General features: G+C 52.4%; 8 protein-coding genes across 8 annotated transcripts; 3 read left to right on the forward strand and 5 right to left on the reverse strand.

The window, feature by feature from the left end:
- BJX67DRAFT_234606 (Zn(II)2Cys6 transcription factor domain-containing protein) lies at positions 1-1,896 on the forward strand. Its single transcript, XM_071025984.1, has 3 exons — positions 1-323; positions 391-753; positions 819-1,896. The coding sequence occupies exons 1-3, from the start codon at positions 195-197 to the stop codon at positions 1,764-1,766; spliced, it is 1,440 nt and encodes a 479-aa protein (XP_070882767.1). The 5' UTR covers positions 1-194; the 3' UTR covers positions 1,767-1,896.
- On the reverse strand, positions 1,896-3,571 carry BJX67DRAFT_234663 (uncharacterized protein). Its single transcript, XM_071025987.1, has 2 exons — positions 3,532-3,571; positions 1,896-3,420 (listed from the first exon to the last, which is right to left on the reverse strand). Exon 2 carries the CDS (start codon positions 3,343-3,345, stop codon positions 2,026-2,028), a length of 1,320 nt encoding a protein of 439 aa, XP_070882768.1. The 5' UTR covers positions 3,346-3,420; positions 3,532-3,571; the 3' UTR covers positions 1,896-2,025.
- A 116-nt stretch (positions 3,572-3,687) lies between these two features.
- erg4 (c-24(28) sterol reductase) lies at positions 3,688-7,210 on the reverse strand (the record flags this gene model as incomplete). The annotated part of the gene is made up of 8 exons (XM_071031527.1): positions 3,688-3,842; positions 3,937-4,048; positions 4,129-4,532; positions 4,614-4,697; positions 5,360-5,581; positions 5,635-5,966; positions 6,012-7,046; positions 7,173-7,210. 8 exons carry the CDS (start codon positions 7,208-7,210, stop codon positions 3,688-3,690), a joined length of 2,382 nt encoding a protein of 793 aa, XP_070882769.1.
- Positions 7,211-7,439: 229 nt separating this feature from the next.
- On the reverse strand, positions 7,440-10,255 carry BJX67DRAFT_362649 (RING-type E3 ubiquitin transferase MAG2). Its single transcript, XM_071030015.1, has 2 exons — positions 9,671-10,255; positions 7,440-9,617 (listed from the first exon to the last, which is right to left on the reverse strand). Exons 1-2 carry the CDS (start codon positions 9,920-9,922, stop codon positions 7,698-7,700), a joined length of 2,172 nt encoding a protein of 723 aa, XP_070882770.1. The 5' UTR covers positions 9,923-10,255; the 3' UTR covers positions 7,440-7,697.
- Positions 10,256-10,584: 329 nt separating this feature from the next.
- On the forward strand, positions 10,585-13,812 carry BJX67DRAFT_234816 (mRNA-binding ubiquitin-specific protease UBP3). The gene is made up of 2 exons (XM_071025988.1): positions 10,585-11,211; positions 11,267-13,812. Exons 1-2 carry the CDS (start codon positions 10,690-10,692, stop codon positions 13,349-13,351), a joined length of 2,607 nt encoding a protein of 868 aa, XP_070882771.1. The 5' UTR covers positions 10,585-10,689; the 3' UTR covers positions 13,352-13,812.
- Positions 13,813-14,649: 837 nt separating this feature from the next.
- On the reverse strand, positions 14,650-16,551 carry BJX67DRAFT_384325 (putative Na/H antiporter; the record flags this gene model as incomplete). The annotated part of the gene is made up of 5 exons (XM_071033645.1): positions 14,650-15,039; positions 15,110-15,518; positions 15,574-15,656; positions 15,710-16,383; positions 16,434-16,551. 5 exons carry the CDS (start codon positions 16,549-16,551, stop codon positions 14,650-14,652), a joined length of 1,674 nt encoding a protein of 557 aa, XP_070882772.1.
- Positions 16,552-17,280: 729 nt separating this feature from the next.
- Positions 17,281-18,833, reverse strand: BJX67DRAFT_234835 (RNA-DNA hybrid ribonuclease). The gene is made up of 2 exons (XM_071025989.1): positions 18,313-18,833; positions 17,281-18,225 (listed from the first exon to the last, which is right to left on the reverse strand). Exons 1-2 carry the CDS (start codon positions 18,680-18,682, stop codon positions 17,519-17,521), a joined length of 1,077 nt encoding a protein of 358 aa, XP_070882773.1. The 5' UTR covers positions 18,683-18,833; the 3' UTR covers positions 17,281-17,518.
- Positions 18,834-20,641: 1,808 nt separating this feature from the next.
- On the forward strand, positions 20,642-21,314 carry BJX67DRAFT_362658 (uncharacterized protein; the record flags this gene model as incomplete). Its single annotated transcript, XM_071030016.1, has 2 exons — positions 20,642-20,869; positions 20,955-21,314. 2 exons carry the CDS (start codon positions 20,642-20,644, stop codon positions 21,129-21,131), a joined length of 405 nt encoding a protein of 134 aa, XP_070882774.1. The 3' UTR covers positions 21,132-21,314.
- Positions 21,315-21,648: the final 334 nt, after the last annotated feature.

Here is a 21,648-nt window from a genome sequence, read left to right on the forward strand (position 1 = left end):
GAATCCTCTGCAGGCATCATCTATGATGTCGATCCTGCGCCCTATTGGAGGCTGAAGGCGGGCATCGCCGCTGAGAAAGAATAGTCTCAGTCCAGCCCGGCTGGCCGTTGTGACTCCAACGTCAAAGATCTGCCAACACGATGTATCTCCTTTTCCTTCTCTTTTTCCTCTGTCACGAACCCGGTTAATTCACTATGCAAGGCCAGAACGCCCCCTTCCGCGTCAAGCTCCCTCCCAAAACTGAACCACGCGTCTACCACGCCCGCCGCCCTCATCGCAAGTCCAGAGAGGGGTGTGCAAAGTGCAAGCAGCGACGAGTCAAGGTAGGCCCCACATTCCTCTCCCTCCATCTTCTTAACCATAAAACTAAGGATACGATCTCGGATATAGTGCGACGAAACTCGCCCCCGCTGTCAAAAATGCGAACGACTCGGCCTAGAATGCACCTACGAAGCCATCCTCCCGCCAGGCTGTGGGCAACTGCTAAAACAAGCCGAGTCCGACGAGGACGTCATTAAGCAATTTCTCGACCGGATTCCTTCTATGACGCCCGATGGCACGATACATAGTCTTGCGGTTCGTGCGGTTGCGTTACATCTTGATGAATTGCTCCAGTTGAAGCAGGGGAAGTTTGGCGAGTGCTTGAGCAATATGGATGTTTTACGGATTTTTCAAGATAATATCACACCAACGATTATCAGTCAAGCTGGGCAGAATGTTATGCGGGGGAAGATGATCCGGCTAGCGTTGCAGGTATGGGCCTTTAGTTATACTGCAGAGAGAAAAGAAACGCTGACCGTGGTTCGATATGTGGATAGTCCCCGTACCTAATGCACAGCATTATCGCTGTGGCAATCTCACGCCTCCGTCAGACTGTGCCCGACACAGAGACAAGTATGACCAAATACACCCTCCTCGAAGCGCACCACTGGCAACGCGCAATCCGCCAATACTCCGCCGAATTGCAATCCCCTATCACCCGGGAGAATATGGATCCACTCTTCTCAGCTTGCCTCCTGATGACTGTAAATTCCTTCGGCTTGGAAACGTACAACCCGCGCCAGTCGTTCGTATTCTCAGCACAACCTGCCGAATCTCTGAATTGGCTATTTGTCCAATCCGGCCTCCGCCATTTGCTCGGACGCGCGGCACAGTGGTCACGGAAGAGTATATGGTGGGAGATGTTTATGGATTCACGGCATAAATCCTTCGAAGATCAACGGACGGGTCGAGAAGGCTTACATCCCGACCTCGCAGATCTGTGCGGGATAACCGAGTTCTCGACCTTCCAGAATAACCCATACCTATGGCCTCTGCGCATGCTCACGCCATTACTGAAGCTCGAACCCTCCGCGAAGACTTTCCCGCAAATAACGACATTCATGGGCCGGTTATTCCCCGATTACTACGAGCGACTCATCATGAAAGATCCACCGGCCTTGATCCTTCTCAGCTGGTGGCTAGCTCTTATGCTCAGCGTTGATTTGTGGTGGGTGAACGTGCGAGCTAGGTCAGAGTGCGTTGCTATATGCATGTACCTAGAAGACAGCGACGATCCACTCATTCTGCGGCTCCTGGAGTACCCCGCCCAGGTGTCCGGATATCTCCTTCAGCATGTTCAGAGCGACCTGGCTGGTATGGAGACTTCGCAGTCGGATTTTTTTCCAGAGTGCTTGCCTCTACAGCCTGGAGATCTAGATTTCGCGGCGTATCCCGTAGTCGCGGATTATCCAGTTGGAAATGCGGAGACCTTTTCAATGCCATAAATGGAACGGCGATCGTCCAGGTCCTGAGAGATCGACCCTACGTATTGTGCACCTACTCCCAAGAGGAAGATGCGACGATCACGAGCTCTCTCGAGATATAGACGACACGATTTTGAACACACTTCAATTAGCTATCAGCAGCCGCAACGGACCGGTAATATTCTACGCCTGGAATTGCAAAAGAGGAATCGTATCAAGTTGTTGGTATCTCACTACAGCTGAACTGTCTACTGCTAAGTAATTTCGACCTTTCGATGCTCTAACCCAGGAGCTCGTACATCCGCCCCAACCACCACTCCGTGAAAAAATCCCACAGTGGTAATTTCAATTCCAAATATTTGGCCTCGAATTCAGCAACCAGGCCGTCCATAGTGGCGTCCGAAGCGCGACGGCGTTCCTCCCCTGACATCCTGCGAAACCGATGAAGACTTGATGACCGACACGAATGTGCAAGACCAAGACACGCGAAGGTGCAGGCGCGCAACACAATTGGGGCTCGGACGTCCTGCTGCGCACGCGTCTCCGCAGGGACAGAAGCGTCTATTAGCTTTTTGACAAGCACGACTGCCATGAGGCTCACTACTGTTGGCGACCGATGCCGTTTGATCGTCTCGTTTATCAGGACATTGAATGCGAGACACCCGCCAAGTGCGCAAGGACAGGCATACAAGTCATGATGCTCCATGTCCTTCCAAATATCTCGCAGGATACTTGACGACAGCGGTTTAATGATGTCAGCGCAATCATTAGCAAACCGACGACTTATTGTTGCGGGACCCCTGCTCCCAAACGATTTGCACCGCTCCTCCATTGACCCGCCGAGGTATCGTCCAATGCGGCCAGCAATGTGGTGCAGAGGTGTTGCGTGAGTCAACCCGGACACACGATTGAGTGAAGCTCCTTTGGCTTTAAACCACTCACACATTGAGAGATAGGTCGCTAGAGCGTCTGGTGGGCTTTCAGTCTGGTACCGGCCGTGAGCTGAAGTTGCCTTGTTCGGGATCTCTAATAAGGAAAGCGGCGAATAACCCAGTTCGTCGACATCATCAACATCATCGAGTCCCGCGTCATAAAGGAGTTGGGCGGCTTCCTGGTTGCACTCGACTAGTACATAGAGAGACTCCCCACTACTCGCCCAATGCCAGTCGGGAAAAAGCTCGTTGAATTCCCGATCATTAAGGAGCTTATCCTTGTGCAACTGCTTTGCCACCGCTACTGCTCGTCCGTCCAGGACCCCCCGCCGCCGCCGTACCCCGAGCGTCTTTTGCTTTTCCCGTGACAACAGTGTCTGGGCCTTCCATAATATCTCCCTCCTCTGTATCGCCAAATTCGCCGCAAGTTCCTTGAAAACAGGTTGGTTGTAATTGATTGTCGCCGCTTTGTGGATCGACAGCCGGTCAACGGGATGATGTCCGACTCTCGGTGTGCTTCGCGCTTCGAGAAGTGTGGGCGTCTGAGCCTCATCGGGGATTTCAGTGTCACTGGAGGTACAAGTACATGACGGCGTAACGGCGCTTTCTGCTGGGGTGGCAACAGTTTCTGACGGGGCGGAGCTGATGGCTTCTTGCTCCTTTGTCATAGCTTAGATTTTGTATTTTCGCTTTGATATAAAGATGTTAGCGATAAGATGCTGATTGATAAAATAGAGCTATGTCTAGAGATGTGATTTGATTAGCTTAATTCAAAAGTGAGAGGAGAAATCTCTTTGGGAACTGTGATATTCAGCTCTCGTGGACTGATTGCGGCTTCCAATTCCATAACTCACTTTGCACCCTTTTTGGAACCCTCTCTTACGGAGTTGATCGGACAGCATAATTAACCTGCCTTTGAGGTAACTAGACAAAGATACAGCCATTTAGTGATCCATAGACACGAGCACCCATGCAACATCATCACCTTGCATTGTAGATATGACGTTCATTTAGCAAACATCCTCAACCTCGAATTCCTTTCCATCATGTTCCCCGAGATCCAACTTGAGCGTCCGTCCAAACAACTCAAGCAGCATCTCAAAGCATACTTTCGAAATAGCCGGATCATATCGCCCCTTGCTGAGCTCGTCGCGGATGAATGCATCTGCCCGTTGTCAGTCAGTACCTTACCGACATTCCCGCACATCGATACGGCAGAAATGGGGAAAGATTTTGTGGGAGAGGGGCAAGTGACATACGCTGCGCCCATGCAACCTCGTAGAAACTAAACAACACCCCTTTCTCATGGAGCGTCTTGCGAATCAGATCTCTTCCTTCGGGGGGGACATGCGTGTCGTTCTTTCCGAATATCTACCCGCGCATTAGCCCCAACCATCCACTGTCCACCCCCCAGACTGCTCCGAGGGGGACAAAAAAAATAATAAAAATACCAAAGTCACTTCCCCCTTAATATCCCCCGCCCTCGCCAAAGAATCATCATCCTTCCCCCTCCCCAACGTCCGACTATGAATATCCGTCGCAAAGTAACAAACTGTCGCGCACACCCGGCTATCAAGCGCACACCGATACGCGAGATGACCGCCGAGACACATCCCCGTCGCCCCGATGCGCCCCGTACAAGTCGGCAGGGAGAGGAGGTAATCGACGCTCAGGGCCGCATCCTCATCGTACGCGGCAAGCGTCTTTGCGACCTTCCACGCGTTGCCGCGGTCTGTGTCTTCGGCATTGTAGGAGAGCGGTTCGGGGCCCGTGAATTCGTGGTAGCTTGAGGGGGCCGCGACGATGTAGCCCTGTCCTGCGATTTGGCGGGCGAAGCGTGAGACGGGGCCGGTTACTGTTTATTTTTATGTTATGTTTATCAATCATGTTGGTGCGGACGGAGCTCATTTGGCCGTGGCAAGGAGAGAGTTATTACCCTGATAGATCTCGCTGAAGACGACGACGCCTGGGAAGCGGGCTTTGGGGAATCCGGGGATGGAGGGGTGGAAGACATATATTCCTGGTGTGAGTTAGTATGCTCCGTAGACAATGTGTTTGCCATCTTAGAGGAAAAACACGTACGTATTGTCCCATTGCCATCCGCCGTTGTGGCAACATCATGATGAAATTCCTTGATCAACATTGTGAGTTATAGCTCCCCCCTCAAAGCTGTGTAGAGTTCAGTGATGTAGCTCTGCTTGGTGCGGGGTGGGTTGCGATAAGATGTCATCACGTGATTGGTATCTTTTGTGCTAACTATTCTATAGCTTGAGTTTGTCCAGTCCAGATTAGATGTCCACAGGCAATGACTGCATAATGCATGCCTCCGTATTATCGTGATTTAGTTTGGCATTAGCCATTCAATAACCCGGCCGAGCCTCTTCGTTCGTGTCAAGATGAAAAGTCAAAAAACAAGGGAAATTAGAGCCAACTCAGAGAAGCAGAAAACAACGACGGAAGCGAATTGAATAGATACAGCGAATGGTATGTATATTATGCGGTTCATAGAACCGAGCTCTATGGAGGGAGCGCAGCGGTAGGGGCTAAGCTCTGCTCAAGTCGACCAAGTTTGACTTGACTGGAACGGAGAGTTCCATGGAGTAGGGACAATTTCGGGTTTCGTCTCTTAGAAAACGTACTGAGAACTGTAAGTAGGGGTGCCCACTAAGCTTTGCGGTGTACTCACGGGAATGAAAAGATACGGGACGCGCTTCTCGTATTCGGTCCATGCCTCACCGTACTTGATCCGGCACCGCTGGATATCCCGTAGTGCACGGTGGGAGATCATGCATGCGAAGAAGACGGGATAGAACCACGGGAACGGGCTGTTGAATCCGGTGATGAGACCCCAGTTCAAGGCGAAATAGAGGTCACAGGTGTAATGGATCTTGCGAGCCTTGCCGTCTGCGAAAGTTAGTACGTTTCGTAGATGGACTGCTTGCGTGCGCAGGACTTACACCAGCCGTCGACCAAGATCTTGGAGCCATCCGCTGCTGTGATTGTCTTCGGGTCCTTCAGGGTTTGCCAGGGCAGCTGAGGGAAGGCCTTTCTGAATACTCGAGTGCCTCGTTCCTGCTGGCGGTAGCGGTTCTTTTGGCTGTTCGTCGTGTCCCAGACCCAGTAAACAAATAGGTAGGCCACATAGAGGAGAGCAAGGACATAGCGGTTCCAGCGGTAGGTAGCAGGGTCGTGGTTGGCCAGATAGATCGTGCAGTGACAATAACTCAATGGCACGCCAGCCAGGTTCCAGAAGATCAGCATGAAGCCCCATTTTTCATAGTACATGTCCCTTGTATTGTTAGCAACGTCATGCTTTAGTTTCAGTGATACTTACCACGTGGAGACAATGCACTCTTCGCCTTTCGAGCAAGCATTGGCATAAAGGAAATGGGCCATCAGTAGGAATCCAACTTCTCCGGACACGTATCCGTACACCTCATACTGCCTTGCAGCTGTGCCGAGGGTAACAAGGAGAAGAATGTACCAAGGCAGGCGGACCTCGAAGAACATCTTGAAATCCAAAATTCCAAACATCCGAGGATTGAGCTCTGCACCCATGAAAAAGTCATAGATAGGGTAGCCGGTCATGCGGTGCTGTGCTCCGCGAGCCAGTGCTGAGAAGTAGGCGATGAAAGCCACCAGGAAGCCAGATAGGATGGCCACGCTCATGAGAGGGCCGAATTCGTCGATAATGGTATACAGTTTGAAAAGGCCAGTGGCGTGAAGCGTGCAGGCTAGGGCGATGGTAGTCCAGAAGGACCATAGTGCAGAGCAGTAGTATGGAAGCTGCTTCCCCCCAAGGTGTGGCAGAGGACGGCCCATGACAGTAATACCGGGGAGGAGCAGATAGCAGGCGCCTTCGAAGATGAAAAAAATCCAGTACATAGCCCATGCCTTGGCTGAGGGAAATGCGCCCTCGTACACGAGATGCCCTAGGTGCGCGAAGAATTCGGACGTGGTCTGGCCTTCTGAAGGCGTGGGAAACTTTCCATCGTAGTAAGTCGCACCAATCCACATGTAGTACATCAAGAGTGGAAACCCGATCATCATGGAGAGGACGCCAGGAGAGCCTCCAAATTCGTAATGTCCGCTATAGTCGATCTTGGGATCCTTCCCTTCCACCCAGCCATCGACGACCCGTTCCTTCGCGGCTGCGGCACGTCCATTGCTGTGGCCGTTCCTTGAATCGCGGCTCGTTTCATCCTCAGACGCACTTTCGTTCTTCACTCTCGCAGAGCGTCTTCGGGTGGCCGACTTTGTTGGCTCCCTGCCCTCGGTCGCTGAATCGGAGGGCTCCTCGGACGGCGCAACGCTGCTGCGGGTGACTCGACGACCTGGAGTCTCAACGTAACCGGGGCGATCTATTTTCCTGGTACAAGAAAATTGTGTGAGTAATCAATTGAGCAAATGAAAGGTTGCTAATGGGAAAATTAGGGACGGCCAAGGCCATCGATTGTCGCATGGGCTGTGTCTCCTGAACTAATCGGCAACTTACTTGGGGGTTCTCCCCGTTTGGGAGCGAGTGACAGTCATAGTTTTCAGGGCATATGATAATTAGCGGGATATAGCCCATGAGGCACCAAAATGCGAGGAGACAAGCAGCAATTGGGGTGGGGAGAGAGGAGAAAGGGAGAAGGAGGAGTGGGAATGTTTTGGGGAAAAGAAGACAACCAAAATAAAGCTGGGGAACTTTTTTAGCTCGCCGATCTTTAAGGGGCCACCAGATCAACTCCGCAGTCGGAAGATAATCGATCCAGCATAATCTTGTGCAACCTGTTTCAGGGATCTATTTGTTTATTTCTGGGTTTCGCTGAGCTCAGTACATGCAATATATAGTGAGAAGGCTCTTGAAATGCAAGTTCACCATCCGACTCCTGTCCTTCTACCCCGGGTACACCAATCAACAAGATACCCTTGCGCTTTAGAAAAACATATTCAGGAGAGGAAGGAATGCAAAGGGGGTGGTATAAACAGATATGACGGGATTGATGGGTGATGCGAAGGTAAAGGTAAGTGATTGTCACGCCCCTCTTTGGATATTTGTAGACATAAGCGTGATCTTATTCTTCTTCTTCCCTTTCTTCTTCGCACTCGAGGTGTTGTTTGCGTCAACGGTCGTCTGCGCGATTACTTCGCTCTCCTGGTGGGCCAGCAGCTCATCCTCCCATCCTTCTCGCCACCCATCATGAGGGGTAGGTCGAACGTATTCCTGATGTGTCCGTGAAGGTGGTGCCACAGCGGCGGTCCCCCAAACAGTGCGAGACCCTGGGGGGCTGGTCGAAGGACTGGCCAAAGCACTGAAATGCGAAGAGGGCCGAGGCGGAGAGGCGGAGGATGCCATCTCGATGGTTGAAGAGTCAATTGCCGAGGGACCACTTGCCAATGGCAGGAAGTCTCGGTCAGAAAAAGGGGGGTTGTCGGCACTAATAGAAGGCCCTTTGCGGCGAGCTGCCGCCCAACGCTTCTCGTCCTCCTCCTTCTCGGCTTTGACGCGGCTCTTTTCCTCGCGGGCGTCTTTTTCTCTATTCCGTTTCCTTCGCTTTTCTATCTCGGTGCCAAATTGCTCCAGGATATCTGGTGTCACAACGTCCCGCCAGTCGCATTCGAGGAAGCAAACCTCACAACCTTGAGGGAGATGGCTTAGGTATTTGACCCGTTTGCGCAGCTCGTCATCCATTATATGCCCGGCAGATATGCGTTCAACTCGAGGTAATATCGTGGCGGGGAACAATGAGTAGTCTCCAAAGGCGGCCTTGAGTATGCGAATGTCGAGGGGGGATAGGTAAAAATGGGGTAGAGCCTGGTAGAAATAATATGGCTGGTCGGATGGATGAGGCGCATTACCACTTTTCTTCCGATCTCGGCCTGTGGATGGATTCTTCTGCTTGGGGTTCGTTCCGTTTGTTGCGGTCAGGTCAAGATGGCTAATCGCCTCGGCGGTTTGATCAATCTCACTTCGGATGTCAGATGTGGTGGGAGGGGAATATTTCCCTGATTTTGCGGCGTGATGATGATCGTACATGAGGGCAATGTCTTCTGGCGGCTGCTGGAGGGCAATGGGATGAGGCCGGGCGGATGGAGGCTGGGCCAAAACCTCAGGCGGATTGCCGATGCCTTGCACCTTCTGTTTGGAGTCGTTGATGGCTGCTACCGCCTTCTGCGTCCATGTCGCATCGTCCCCAAATAGGAGTTCGTCTTCCTGCTCCTGCCTGTGTAGTTCCGATATCTCAAGGTCGTACTGAGACTTCATATAGTCTTCACCTCCCTTCATGATTCGAGCATAGTCCGCAACCTCCGCCCCATGGTACCATGGAATATCTTCTTCGGGAGCAAGACTCTCAGCACCATCCCTGGGTAGGGCGAGCGTACTCCGCGGAACTCTCTTAACGAGCCTCAGCACAACGTCACCACCTTCGTATGGTAAAACTCCTTCTTGGCCGCTAAACCATCGCACGGGCCGCGTTTCCGAGATATAGATGCTATCCCAGCAAATAGGACACTTTTTCCACCGCGCTTTTTTCTCGGTCGCCGGTGTCTCATCATCTGTCGAGTGCATATAGCGAATTAGACACGGCAGACAAAAAATATGGCCACATCGGGCCATCCGCGGTGCCACGGGGGTAGACAAGCAGATTGGACAGCTCGACGACTGAGTCTGGGCGGAGACAAGGATCTGAAGAACGGAGTCCCAGTCCAGGTGGACGTCGGCGTTAGCCGCCTGGGCATGGTAAGCTCGGTTTGGTGTTACGATGAATCGGTAATTTGCATGCACGTAGCGGGCCTTGTCCATAGCGTGGTAGCCAGAACCAAGCCCCCAGGAATTATATCTGCGCGGGTTTCGCGGCGGAGGATGGTACTCTGGTCGAGGGGGCAGAGAGAAGTTCATCAGGTGGGTGATGGACGTCTGTCCCTTCCGACTAGTTGTTGATCTCATGATGGCCTACGTATACAATTAGCTAGGCCAATTGGTGACAACCCAGAAAAAACACGCACCGAGTTATCGAGATCATCATCCCACAACCGGGGCCGCCTTTGCCGTTTATGCTGGCTTTTCAAAGCCTGGTTGTTCCGAGGAGAGCTCGGGTTTCTCGACACCAATCCCGCGCCAACACTGCCCGATCCTCCCACGCGTCTCGCAGTGTTGTCGATTACCGGAGCGGCGTGGTGGAATGATGAAGATAATGACTTGTTCGGAATGTTCACCGCTTTGGAAGAGGTATGAGGCTGACTAGTATTGGACGACATTGCTTTCCTGACGAAAAGGCAAGACAGGATTATTCTCTCTCACTGTGGTGAGGGGACACTCCTGATGAGAGGCTGACCCGGCACGACTCGACACGGCGTTTGCCAGCGAAACGTCGACAATGGTAATGGGAAGCGGGATTTCTAGGTCATAGGACAATCGAGTGAAGACCCCGTGAGCGACACAAGGAGAGGAGAAGCACCAGAAACCTGATCCTCCCCCTGGCTCGAAGGCAAGAGGAGGGAGAAAAGGATGAGGGGCGAGACTTGCGAGTATGTCATGGAAGAGGCTTGGCAGGGTGGGAGCCTCAGGCACGTGCAGCCCGGAAAAAAACATCATCTCAACCCAGTTGGGGAAACTCCTCGTTTCTGCCGCTGCCCCGTCCGTGGTCCTCGCCCCTCGCCCGGCCTCCTCTCGCTCCACGCACTGTCCTTCCGTCTCTCACCTTCTATTCACAATTAGCTTGTGTATGGGGTATGTGCTGTCACACCTGTCTTCTCTCTTTCGCCTCTTCATCTCCTCCTTTGTGGGTTTGTCCGTAGGCTAACACACGACCTCATCCCCCTCCAGCACCCTCTTGGTACACCCGCCATCTAGTACGACTGCTGCCATTAGACCTCCCATATTCCAATCTATCTTCCCTAGAGGGACGATGGACGCCTAGAAGGGCCCCGAAACTCCTCTCGAATATCTTCTACAACCTCGTATGGCTCCCATCGAGGCAACGCGCGGCTGATATAGTCAAGGCGGCTTTCTTACGTGCCTGGACATGATGAACCATCATCTGCCCGCAATGCCCCATGGGCAGCCACCCATTCCTCCTCCTCGGCGTCAGCACGACGTCCCTTATGCCAGTGGGCCTCCCAATATGCGGTCGCCTCCCGCATACATGGGCTATCCGCCCCAAATGAACGGCCACCCCCCTCCGGCCGCCTACCCTCCGCAACAATACCCTGGGTGGTACGGGCCCTTTCCTCCGATGCAGATGCCTCCTCGCCCATATCCGAACCCGTACGCACCGGCATTCATATCCTCCTACCCTCCCTCCCAGCCTCCCATGGCTCCAGCTCATATGCCGCCTCAGTCGCTTCCTTTACAACCAAGGGCTTCTACTCCCTTCCAGAACCCGATGTCTCCTTCTGTTGCCTCAGACTGTGCACCGATTCCGCCGCAGCCACAGTCTCCTGCAGTTATCCCGGGCCCTTCTACGCCCAGCCCGTCCATGTCGTCATCTCCAGGTCCAGTGCTTGCCCGCACCGTTCAGTCTCCCAAAAAGCCATTCCGCGCTCCGGTAGGATTACTTGCTCTCCTCATACTTTACTTGATGGTTGACATCTTTTGTGTAGGTTCCATGGCTCTCAGTTCCTGATAAGCCATTCCCGACCAGAGCTCCCCACGGACGGCGACCCAGCCGCAGGTTGCAAGCCTCTTCTCTCGCTGTTGAGCTTCCTGTAAAAGACGCACAACGCCGCCAAGAGATCAGAGTGTCGGACACAAAGCCACAAGAAACCTCTGCTGAATCTCCCTCGGAACCTCAAACCCCGACCATGTCTGCTGCTCCCTCCATCGCGAACTCCACACAGCCTACGACGCCTTCCTCAGCCGTGCAAAGCTCATCAGTACGTCCTCAGCCGCAGTCTAATGCGCCGAAGGCAACGATTCCGGTTGTACCGGTAGTCCCGGTTATCCCTGGCTTTGGCACCCCCCGTCAAACCACCAAAGATGATACAATCCCTTCCAACGAGTCAAGCAAGCCCACCACAACTGCTACGGAGACGAGTGGTGGCACACCGGCAGACACGGTCGCTCAGGCGAATGAGTCACATGAAATTAAGCAAGAGGAGCCCACCAAATCCGTGGCACCGAAATCCTGGGCGGATTTGGTGCGATCTAAGTCTCTTGCTCGCGCAGCCGGCCAAAGTGTCCCATCAGAGGTGGTTAATGGTGTGGTGAAGCACCGGAGTCAGTCTGTTGCAGATGTAATCCAGAATCTGGGAGAGGACGTCTCCCAGTACAGCGACAAAGTGGCCTTCCTTGAACCCAGAGGACTCGTCAACACGGGCAATATGTGCTACATGAACTCTGTCCTTCAGATATTGGTTTCTTGCGTACCTTTCTATCAATTCCTCGACCACCTCGGTAAGCGTGCATCCCACAGTTTTCAGAGCGACTCCCCGATGGTTGATGCTCTGATTATGTTCATGAAAGAGTTTCGCGTTATTGACGCGGCGGACAATGAAGACCAATTGCGGATGAGGTTGAAACCAAATGAACTTGAAGAATACGGCGAAGCTTTTATTCCAGAATTTGTTTACGAAGTGATTCGTCAGTTGCCCCGATTTAGGGACATGCGACGCGGTCATCAACAGGATGCTCAAGAGTTCCTTGGTTTCCTTCTGGAAGAGATGCACGAGGAATGCGCTCGTGCCGCCAAAGATTTTACAAAAGCTACTGCCTCAAACCCCGACGCGAAGGCCCCTTCTTCCGCGACTGGCGAAGGTGCGGATGGTTGGTTGGAAGTCGGCCACAAACAGAAGCCCACCGTGACGAGGTCGTCGGGCCACATCGCCTCGGAATCACCTATTACGAGGATCTTTGGAGGCAAGATTCGGTCTGAGTTCCGCGTGCCTGGCAACAAAGCTTCGGTCACACTTGAACCTTACCAGCCATTGCAACTTGATATCGGTTCACCTGATATCCATAATATCGTGGACGCTCTAAAAGGCCTGACGAAGCCAGAAAGTATCCAAGGGGACTTCAACTCCGCGCGTGGCCCCAACGTCACCGCTACGAAGCAAGTGTTCATCGAGAATTTGCCCCCGGTCCTCATTCTTCATTTGAAACGATTCCAATATGATAGTGTGACCCATGGCACGCAGAAGATCTGGAAGAAGATCGGGTACCCCCTCGATCTAGAAATTCCTCGCGAGGTGTTCCCACCTCACAGGCGTAACATTATGATGGCTCAAGGTGGCCTACCCAAATACCGGCTCATCGGAGTCATCTACCACCACGGCAAGAATGCAAGCGGTGGCCATTACACTGTGGATGTTCGCCGCCAAGAGGGTCGTGAATGGATTCGCCTCGATGATACGGTCATCCGTCGCATCAAGAGTGAGGACGTTGCAGAAGCCGGTGGCGAAGAAGATCCCAAAGTGTTGGCAGCTGCTTTGGAGCAGCATAAGCGCGACAAGGACCCTGCCAATATTTACGACCACATCGACCAAAACAGCCAGTCTGACGATGACCGTGGGTGGAGCCAGGTTAACGGCACCGGCTCAGGCGGCCACTCAAGCAAGAAGTCCATGTCTGCTGCCAACGGCACTCCCACTCAATCCGGGGCATCATCTGGCGTCCGGACCCCACTTGGACGATACGGAACTCGCGATAATAAGGTTGCATACCTATTGTTCTACCAGCGTATTCCCTGATTCGCTTAATTCGGGATAAAAGCAGCCCGTTTCAACCAAGGATATGATGCTCTGTTTCAGGAGTGAACCGCATTTTTCGGCAAACACGTTATGCAATCCAACGATCTATTCCAATATTCGCCTTTCTGAGGTCACGCCATTTTATTAGCCGCAAGACTCACTCATCCTATCGACTGCACAAGGAATCTACATCAATGTTCGTGACACAGCGACTCCTGGCATCCAGAGCCTTTGAGGATGCTATATTTTCCCCATACTTGTGCCGGAGCCGATTGAAAATATTACCTTCTTAATCTTTACTTTGCTAGGCTAGTTATTCAAGGCCTTTCCGCTGCTTGACCCCCACTTCCATCCCAATTCATGATTTGACCCCAATGGTGGTATGCGCTACCGATTTATCTTACGCATCTCCCTTCCATCTACTTGCTTTATCGTGACCCATCACCTTTGCTCTTCTTATTCTTCCTTTTTTTTTTTTTTTCCCGACGCTGTATCTGGTGGAGTGTCGCTCTGATATATACCCCGATTTTCCTCGCATAGCCCTTTGGTTTATCTCGCCTTACGGATGCTTCTTTCCTTGCTCCGTGACGTGGGACGGGATTATAACGACTGCATGAATTTCCTTTTCCATAGATGAGTGCGTGTTATTGAGAGCGCGGCGACCGCCGTCGCTGACGGACTAGTGCATTGGTGAAGACTCAGAAGGAACAGTTGGTGATGGAGTGGGGATTTCTCTCCATGCCTGATCTGACTGCTTTCTCTTCTACATCGCTTGTGGTTTCTTCAATGCTTATATTCATGTGGAGGGGCGTGCAGGTTTGGAAGTGGTGTACGTGTGTGTTGGTGGTGGTAGTGCTGCACTGAGGATGTGGAAGGAGGATATCTACATAGAGAGAGTTAAGGGAGCGACGTGGTCCAGGCCGGATGATGTGAAATACAAAAGCTTGATTTCAGAAATACAAAAAAATTCAACTAACCTCAGGTCTCTCATAACCCCCTTTCAAAGTCGGAGCGTGCCTATGAATGACCGTTTGGCTCGGGTGCTTGTGCAGCCTGGCATCCTGGGAGACACTCTTGCCCTATGTCTCTGGATAATCAACAGAAGATGACACGGTGGTGGATTCGCACACATGGACATGTAAGAAGAAAATAGTACCGGCTGCTAGTTTCGATACTTGCTCTTCTCTAGTAAACGCCTACATCTATCTAGTCAGACCCTCAATTCTCTTATACGGACACGACGCAACATGCCATGCCCCCTCTCCGACCCCATTCCGAGCTCCTCCCCAGTCCAACACCTACGGAGAACTATCCGCGGCCCCATTTTCCCCGTCCCTCACCGCCAGCCTGACCGGCCTAGCAGGCTCGCCACCACCCGCCGCCCCAATGCCCCTCGCCTCAGACTCTGGACTCTTCGGCCGAATCACACTCCGCCCAATCTGAAAGGCGAACGGACGCGGAGGTGTACGATCCCTCGAAGCCCCCGGCCGCGGAGAGATATCCTGTTGTTTCCTGACGCGGAGGGCGGTGTCATTATTGTCCCTGGTTGCAGTGCTGAGCGTGCGCGGGATGCCGGCGGGGGGCATTGGCTCCTGCTCGACCGTTGTGCTGGTGCTTATTGCGTTGGAGATAGTGCGGGGGAGGTGGTAGCCAGCTTTTGCGAAGGGGATTGAGAGGCCATGGACGACCTGCTCCATCGGTTAGTTAGTGAGTCGGAGTTTGTGAGGTTGTATGATGAGATATGAGGAGGGGACTAACAATACTACAAATGACAAGGAACCAAACGATGACCTCCACAGCCTCAGAAACTCGCTGCGCGTCCTCACGGACCTGGCCGTCAACCGTAATCGTCTGTAGATACTCCCGGCAAACAGAGAGGTAAAAGATCGCGCCGACGCCGATGGGTCCAAAGAAGCCTACAAAGGCAGTTTGAAACAGGTCCTCGATTTGATCAATGTATCTATGCAGAGCAAAGACTATGGGGACGCGCCGGACGAGGAGGATCAGGATGCCGAGGAAAACGAGGCGGTATAGTGGGATGACGTTGTTTGTGAGGAAGAGGGACCAGGGACAGACAGCGCCGAACCACATGAAGACTGCGAGGTTGAGAAGCATGTCGATTGTGGGTTGGAGCGAGTCGTCCATTGTTTCGAGGCGGAACCAGTCGCTATATGCACGTGTTAGAGTGCTTCTATATTTTAGTTGGGAAGGGGGTGAGTTACTCTTGAGTAAATACATTTCCCGCGACGAAGCAGGCAAGTAGGTCGTCCGTTCCGATTAGTCCGCAGGTTCCTACGATGAATAGCTGAGAGCTAGATTAGTGATCCGTTGTTGTTCGGTCGGCGACAAGGGACGTACTGCAAGGGCAATTGCGAAAACCAAGAAGCTCTCTCGGTCCACGTAGTGCTTTTCTTCTGCCCAGTGAAGCATTTCCCTTGAAATCCAGCCGACCGTGACGCCGTACCCCACGCTCAAGAGGATCGTGTAGGCCCATGTCTCGTAGAACCAAAGCCCCATAGCTTTCCCTGCTCCTCCGGTAAAGCCTTCCCCGCCCATTCCAGTATACTGGAGAAGGTAAATAGCGAAGAAAAGAAACGGATATCCAAGACCATCATTCGCACCCGATTCGGCAATGATAATGCGCTGCAGCGGCGGAGGGACATTCTTATCGGCGAACTTCCCCTTAACTATTGAGTTCGAAAGAACCGGGTCAGTTGGTGTGACGCAGGCGCCAACCACGAGCGCATGTAGGAACGAGAAGTTCGGCACGAGGGCCCAGATCACCAAGGCGCTGCACATCCACATGGCGGTCATGCCGGGGCCAAGGAGCAGTGAGAGGCTCCGCCATTCGATCTGCAGGTAGCGCTTGGGCAGTTGGACGCCTGCAAGAAAGAGCTGCACGCCGAGGACCAGTCGGGTGAAACAGAGGGTAATCTGGTCGAGATTCTGCTCCGACTCGAGCGCATAATCGAGCGGTCGGATGAAGTTGGCGGCATGCGGGGAAAATGCGACGCCAGCCAGCAAGGATATGACTGTACTCGTTAATATTTGCGGACCAATATTGGGAAGGTGTTGTACGTACGAGCTTCAGACAGGTAGAACCGTTCTTTGAACAGGTAGGAGACCAGCCCGAAGACGGAGATGAAACTCCCCAGCGTCGCACAGACGACGTTGAAGTTGATCAGAGATAGAGTCGGCATGGCTCCAGTGCACCGACTTGGCAGAACCCCACAGAGAAGATGATTCGACGTGCTCCTGATGCTACGAGAAATTCTTAGCATAGAATGTTGGCAATTGCTTGTCTTGGACACCCACTCTTGTTGGGAACAAACTCAGGAAGATTCACACTGTGTGTTATTCAACCATAGTAGACTCCAGGCAGTTGAGTTGCTTGAAGGGCAGAGTTTCTCTCATTGAGTGGCTCGAGCGCGATCCAGTTGACTGGCGATAAATCCTCATCAACAATCGTGGCAGTGCTGGTGGATTTAAGAAGAGGAAGAAAGAGGCTTGAGAAGGGTTGTGAAAAGTTTGGGGCTCGTGGCCGGGGCGAGAGAGGTGAGAGGCGTAAAACCTGCTGGGCCCAATCGGGGATAACCAGAAAAGCCCCCGCACTCCCTCGATGGACCTGGCATGGCTTGCCAGAGAAGTTATCTCTCATTCGGTCTTTATTGTCTGTTCGTCTTGTCCACATTCTCCTTGATGCCCAGCCTGGGAGGGAAAAATGAGAGGAGAAAAGACATACAAATAAGTAATTATACCCACAAGAGCCATACGTGCCCACCGCGAACAGCTGTCCGTGCTAGAAATACTCGTCTGCTACTTCTGGAACATCCTCCGCTGCCTCAGCCTCTCGAGGAGGGTCCGGTACCCTTTGCCTTGCCCCGTTGACTGCAAGCCGGTCGGCCGCAACGTTTCCAGGATCCGCGTTGTGCCCCTTCACCCACTCGAACAACGTCTTGACGTGAAGCTCATCCCGCTCTTCGATCTTGCTGAGAATCGACTCGATAAGATCCTTGTTTTCCACCGGCTTCCCGTCCGACGTCATCCACTGATTGCGCCGCCATTTCTGGAACCACACAGTAACACAATTAATCGCATATTGGCTGTCAGTGACAATAGTCACGTCCCGATGTCGGGGTGCAATGTTAAGGCCTCGTAAGATAGCGGTCAGTTCCGCCCGTTGATTAGTCTGTCGGTTGCCTTGTAGGGGCTCTGATACATTCCTGCTGGGAAATTGGACGTCAGTAAAGCGAAGTCAAAACTCACTAAAGAGAGGGACGCAAACCTAGTATCGCCAGGGCCGAAGTAAACCCCAACGCCGGCAGCCGCTTGCGTCTTTCCGTTTTTCAAGGAGCTACCATCGGTATAAATACGTAGCATCCCCGGCGGCGCTTTCGGCTGCGCCTTCATCGCGGTTTTCTGTTCCCTAGTCTTGTACACTACTTTCCCCGTTTTAGGATCTAGGAGAACATTCGGATCGAATCCATCCTCCGCTCCGGGTGGTAGAGGGCCTTCTCCCGGCTCCAAAGGAGCACCTTGAGCATCCTTTGGGTCTTCACTCGTCAAACCTGGAACCCCTAGTATCGTTGTTTGCCCAGTCGCGGAGCCCCCGAATAGTGCGGGAGCCCCCCCACCGAGCCTGACAAACTCCTCCGCCTCTTCCCTGGTAGAAAACTTCTTATACCGCGGCCGCTGGAAGCCCCTGATTTGTTCTTGAGCATTGGCCCAGTTTGTATAGACCCCGGGCTTGTGTCCGCGTTGGATGGCGTAGAATCTAGTCGGCTCCTGTCGATGCGGAGACGCGCCCCGCCCCAGCTCAAGTTTCGACCCGGTGAGGAAAGCATTGGCTTCTTCGAGACTCGGAAATCCTTGAACTGTAGAAAAATAATTCGTTAACCGGTTATATTCCCGACGCAATGGCAGGACTGAATGCGGGGTTCATATGTTCAGTGGGTGCTTACAGACGGCGCCCTTAAACCCCGTCACCTGCGCCAAACACTCCTTCCATTCATAGTATACTCCGGGCTGGTAGCCTACTTTCACAGCATAGTATTTCCCAGCGGAGGTTCTTTTCCGTTTTGTACCTGCGGTCGAGGAAGATGGCGAGTTCGAAGGTTTTGACGAGGGACCTGGAGTCGGTGAGGGAGTGGTCTCGTTCATGACGTTGAGCCGAGATTGAGGAAAGGAGAACGGCAGTGCGGTCAATGCCCGGGGGGACCAGGAATAGGGATTGAGCGCAGAATATACGGCCGCAGGTACAGTCAAGCCTCGTAAGTTCGTAGCAAGTCTCTGGGGGTCTCTTGGTCGAGGGATAAATTGTTTTGCTAGCATGCAGCTCAAGCAAACGGAACCCCTGGGTTCCAGCTGCAGGCAAACGGAGCTGAACGCGTAACGGTTCTCCGTCGAGAAGCACAAAGCCAATTTGGACAAACGATAGGCGCTGAGTACAAATGGCGAGCAAATGGAGGATGTTTGAGAAGAGAGAGAAGTGGGTGGAGGGAGGAGCGGAGAATCTTTGGGCGGGCTCCCGATGATGGGGGGGTGTGGCAGAGGGTGTGATTCGCGGTTGCTGGGAAGGTCAAGCAGCTCTCAACAGCAAGATTCTCGATGTTTTTGTGTCGATATTCAGGAATCTAATTATTTGTGTCGTGATTTATTTTGCTGAGACCTTCGCGGTTGCTTACTGAGGGTTGCATGGCGTCTATATATTCTGAAAGCCCCAAGGAGACGTGTTGGACCCCTCTCTCCCCCTCCCCCTCTTTGCTTCTCTGCCGACTCTGGCTTGGGCTCCAAAGTCCGGAAACCTACGAATCGTTTGTTGTATCTCGTTCTGATGCCTGCCCGAAGATATGTGTCCGCATCTTGGGACCGTCCCTTTGCAATTATTTTATCGAAAGGGACGGGTAATGATCGAGTCTCTTCGGCCCTTATGGGGCGCCACTCACGTATGAAGCAGACAAGCTGGGTTACTCATTACTTTCGACATCATGTGGCTTCAAGAGCTAATTGGAGTTGAATAGGCAAACGTTGGGACGCTGAATACTGACATGCATCGGCTTGAATCGCCGCATTCTAGGACACCAGTCCGCAGCTCGCTGATACACAATAGATAGGTTCCGTTCTGAGCGGGACTCAAGTCTGGCAAAAGCAACTGCAGTAGCAGAAGGCTCGTACTTCAGTCTCGAAGCGGCAAGGGAGTAGAGCCACCTGCATTATCTGACCGGACGCTATCCCAGTCATGATCTTCAAGGGAGCCTCTGGTCGTGGTGACAGACGTCTTAGGAACGAGCAGACTAGACATGGCTGTTGCTCTAAAGATCCGAGCTGACAATATCAACCAGGCTATGGTGGCCGCTCTTTGAGGAAGATCCCCAGCATTGGCCAAGTGTTGCTTGATCCCGAGGTCCAGTCTGCTCCTGTCCACGACATCATCGCGCATTATGCTCCAGTCACAACTGTTAATGTCAGCAGAAAGAAACAAAAAGTTTCAAGATAGCTGAAAACCCCATGAAAGATCTATTCTTCCCGGATAAATCTTTCTTTCCCTAAAAAGGCTTGTGCAAATAAGAATAGTCACTTTCTAGTGCTCTACATCACCAGCTTTATCTGCCCTGATTGCCCTAACCCATGGCTTTATTAAGAGGGACTCTGCGTTTCTATGAGCAAGTCTCGGCGACGTAACCTTGTCTTATATTCATTCACACAATCAATCCAAACACAAAATGGCGCTGGACTCAAAATTCTTCCTTTGCCTGACCTTCGTTGATTCCCTAGCATCGACAGTCCAGGCCCTCGGGTTTCGATCAGGTAACATGTAGGCATTTCTACCTGCCTCCCCTTGACTTATATTTAACCCCAAGACTTATTCAAAGCTAACATCCAGGTTCTCGAAGGTTGAAGATGAATAGAACCTTCGCGATGCTCGACGGTATTGTCTTGCCAGACCTGGAAGAGGAGGAACCCAACACCAATGACATGAACGTTGAGGACGGCACGATCGATCCTCGCAACCTCCTGATCCACGCCAGACCCCAGCCCATGGAGCTCGTTGCGGTATTATGGAGTGCCATATTCGTCAACAACCCGCACCGCGTCATGGAACTTACACGATATGGAGCGCGCCCACACACCCGCCTCTATGGTGGTCCCACTGCGATGGACCTAGCTGACAAACTGGGCCGTATAACCATCATACGGATCTTCTGCTGTGGCCTCAATGTCGATACAAATGGGCTGAGCGTTCTCCTCACTGCCATTCACAAGAACTGGACCACGGTTGTCCATGTGGTCATGCATATGGGCATGTGTGGTAAGTTGGCGCTCAACGAGGGCATGAAGGTGGTTGTCTGGGGCACGGCTGCCAAATACGGGACTCCCGAAATGCTGGATGCTCTTCATCAAGACGGACCCTTCTTCAGCTGGCATGCTTATGACGCGTGGCTGTATTTTCTGGCCGACGAGGGCAAAAACTTCAGGGTCTACTACAGGATCAGAGACCATTATAGAGCCCACGAGGAGGTGTGTTTCCCTACATTTCGTCTTCGTTGAACATAAACTACCACACTTCCATCAGACAATTGCAGAGGGAGCTAACAAGTCATAGAGAGAAATGTTGAAATTCGCACGCAAAGGCCAGGTCATGGACGAGAGTCCTCGCAACCAGCGTCTGCCACCTCTCTTGGACTGCCTCTATCAGTTATCCGCGAATAATCCCAAATTGGAGCTCGATTATTTTATCATGCATGAGGCAACCCGTCCTTTGCATCGCGACGAGCAGTAACCTTCACGATGATACGACGATGACAATCGAGCTCTCGCCATCTTCTAAGCTGGGAAGTCAGCATGTACATGCGTCTATTTGGGATGGCATTCGTACTACACACTGTACATGGACGTCGTCGCCAAAGCTCAGGCTGTTTTCATGCTTGCTCTCTTTCTTTTTTACTCGGATTTGAACATCTCCGGTTGTGTGGATGTAGTCAATGGACAGAGATCCTAACCCCTTGTACTCAACTGATATAGCATAGCTCATTGTCGGCAGAGGATTAGAGGATTGGAACTCACTGTTGAACTTCACCATTGCACAGGAATCAAATGTACAAATCATTCAGTCTCAATCAATGTGATGGTCCAGGTGTCCTCATAGGCCCCGTTATCAACAAGACACTTAACCTTCAGGGGCCCTTGTCTTACATGCGGATAAGCAACAGTAAACCGACGAAGTCGAATCTCGTTTGACCAAAAATGGGGAGGCGGGAGGGCGGGGATCGAAGAAGACGCCCTCATAGGGGCTTCAA

This window comes from Aspergillus lucknowensis (genome assembly GCF_044049455.1).
Source record: "Aspergillus lucknowensis strain CBS 449.75 chromosome Unknown BJX67scaffold_47, whole genome shotgun sequence".
In the NCBI taxonomy this organism is placed as follows: Eukaryota; Fungi; Ascomycota; class Eurotiomycetes; order Eurotiales; family Aspergillaceae; genus Aspergillus; species Aspergillus lucknowensis.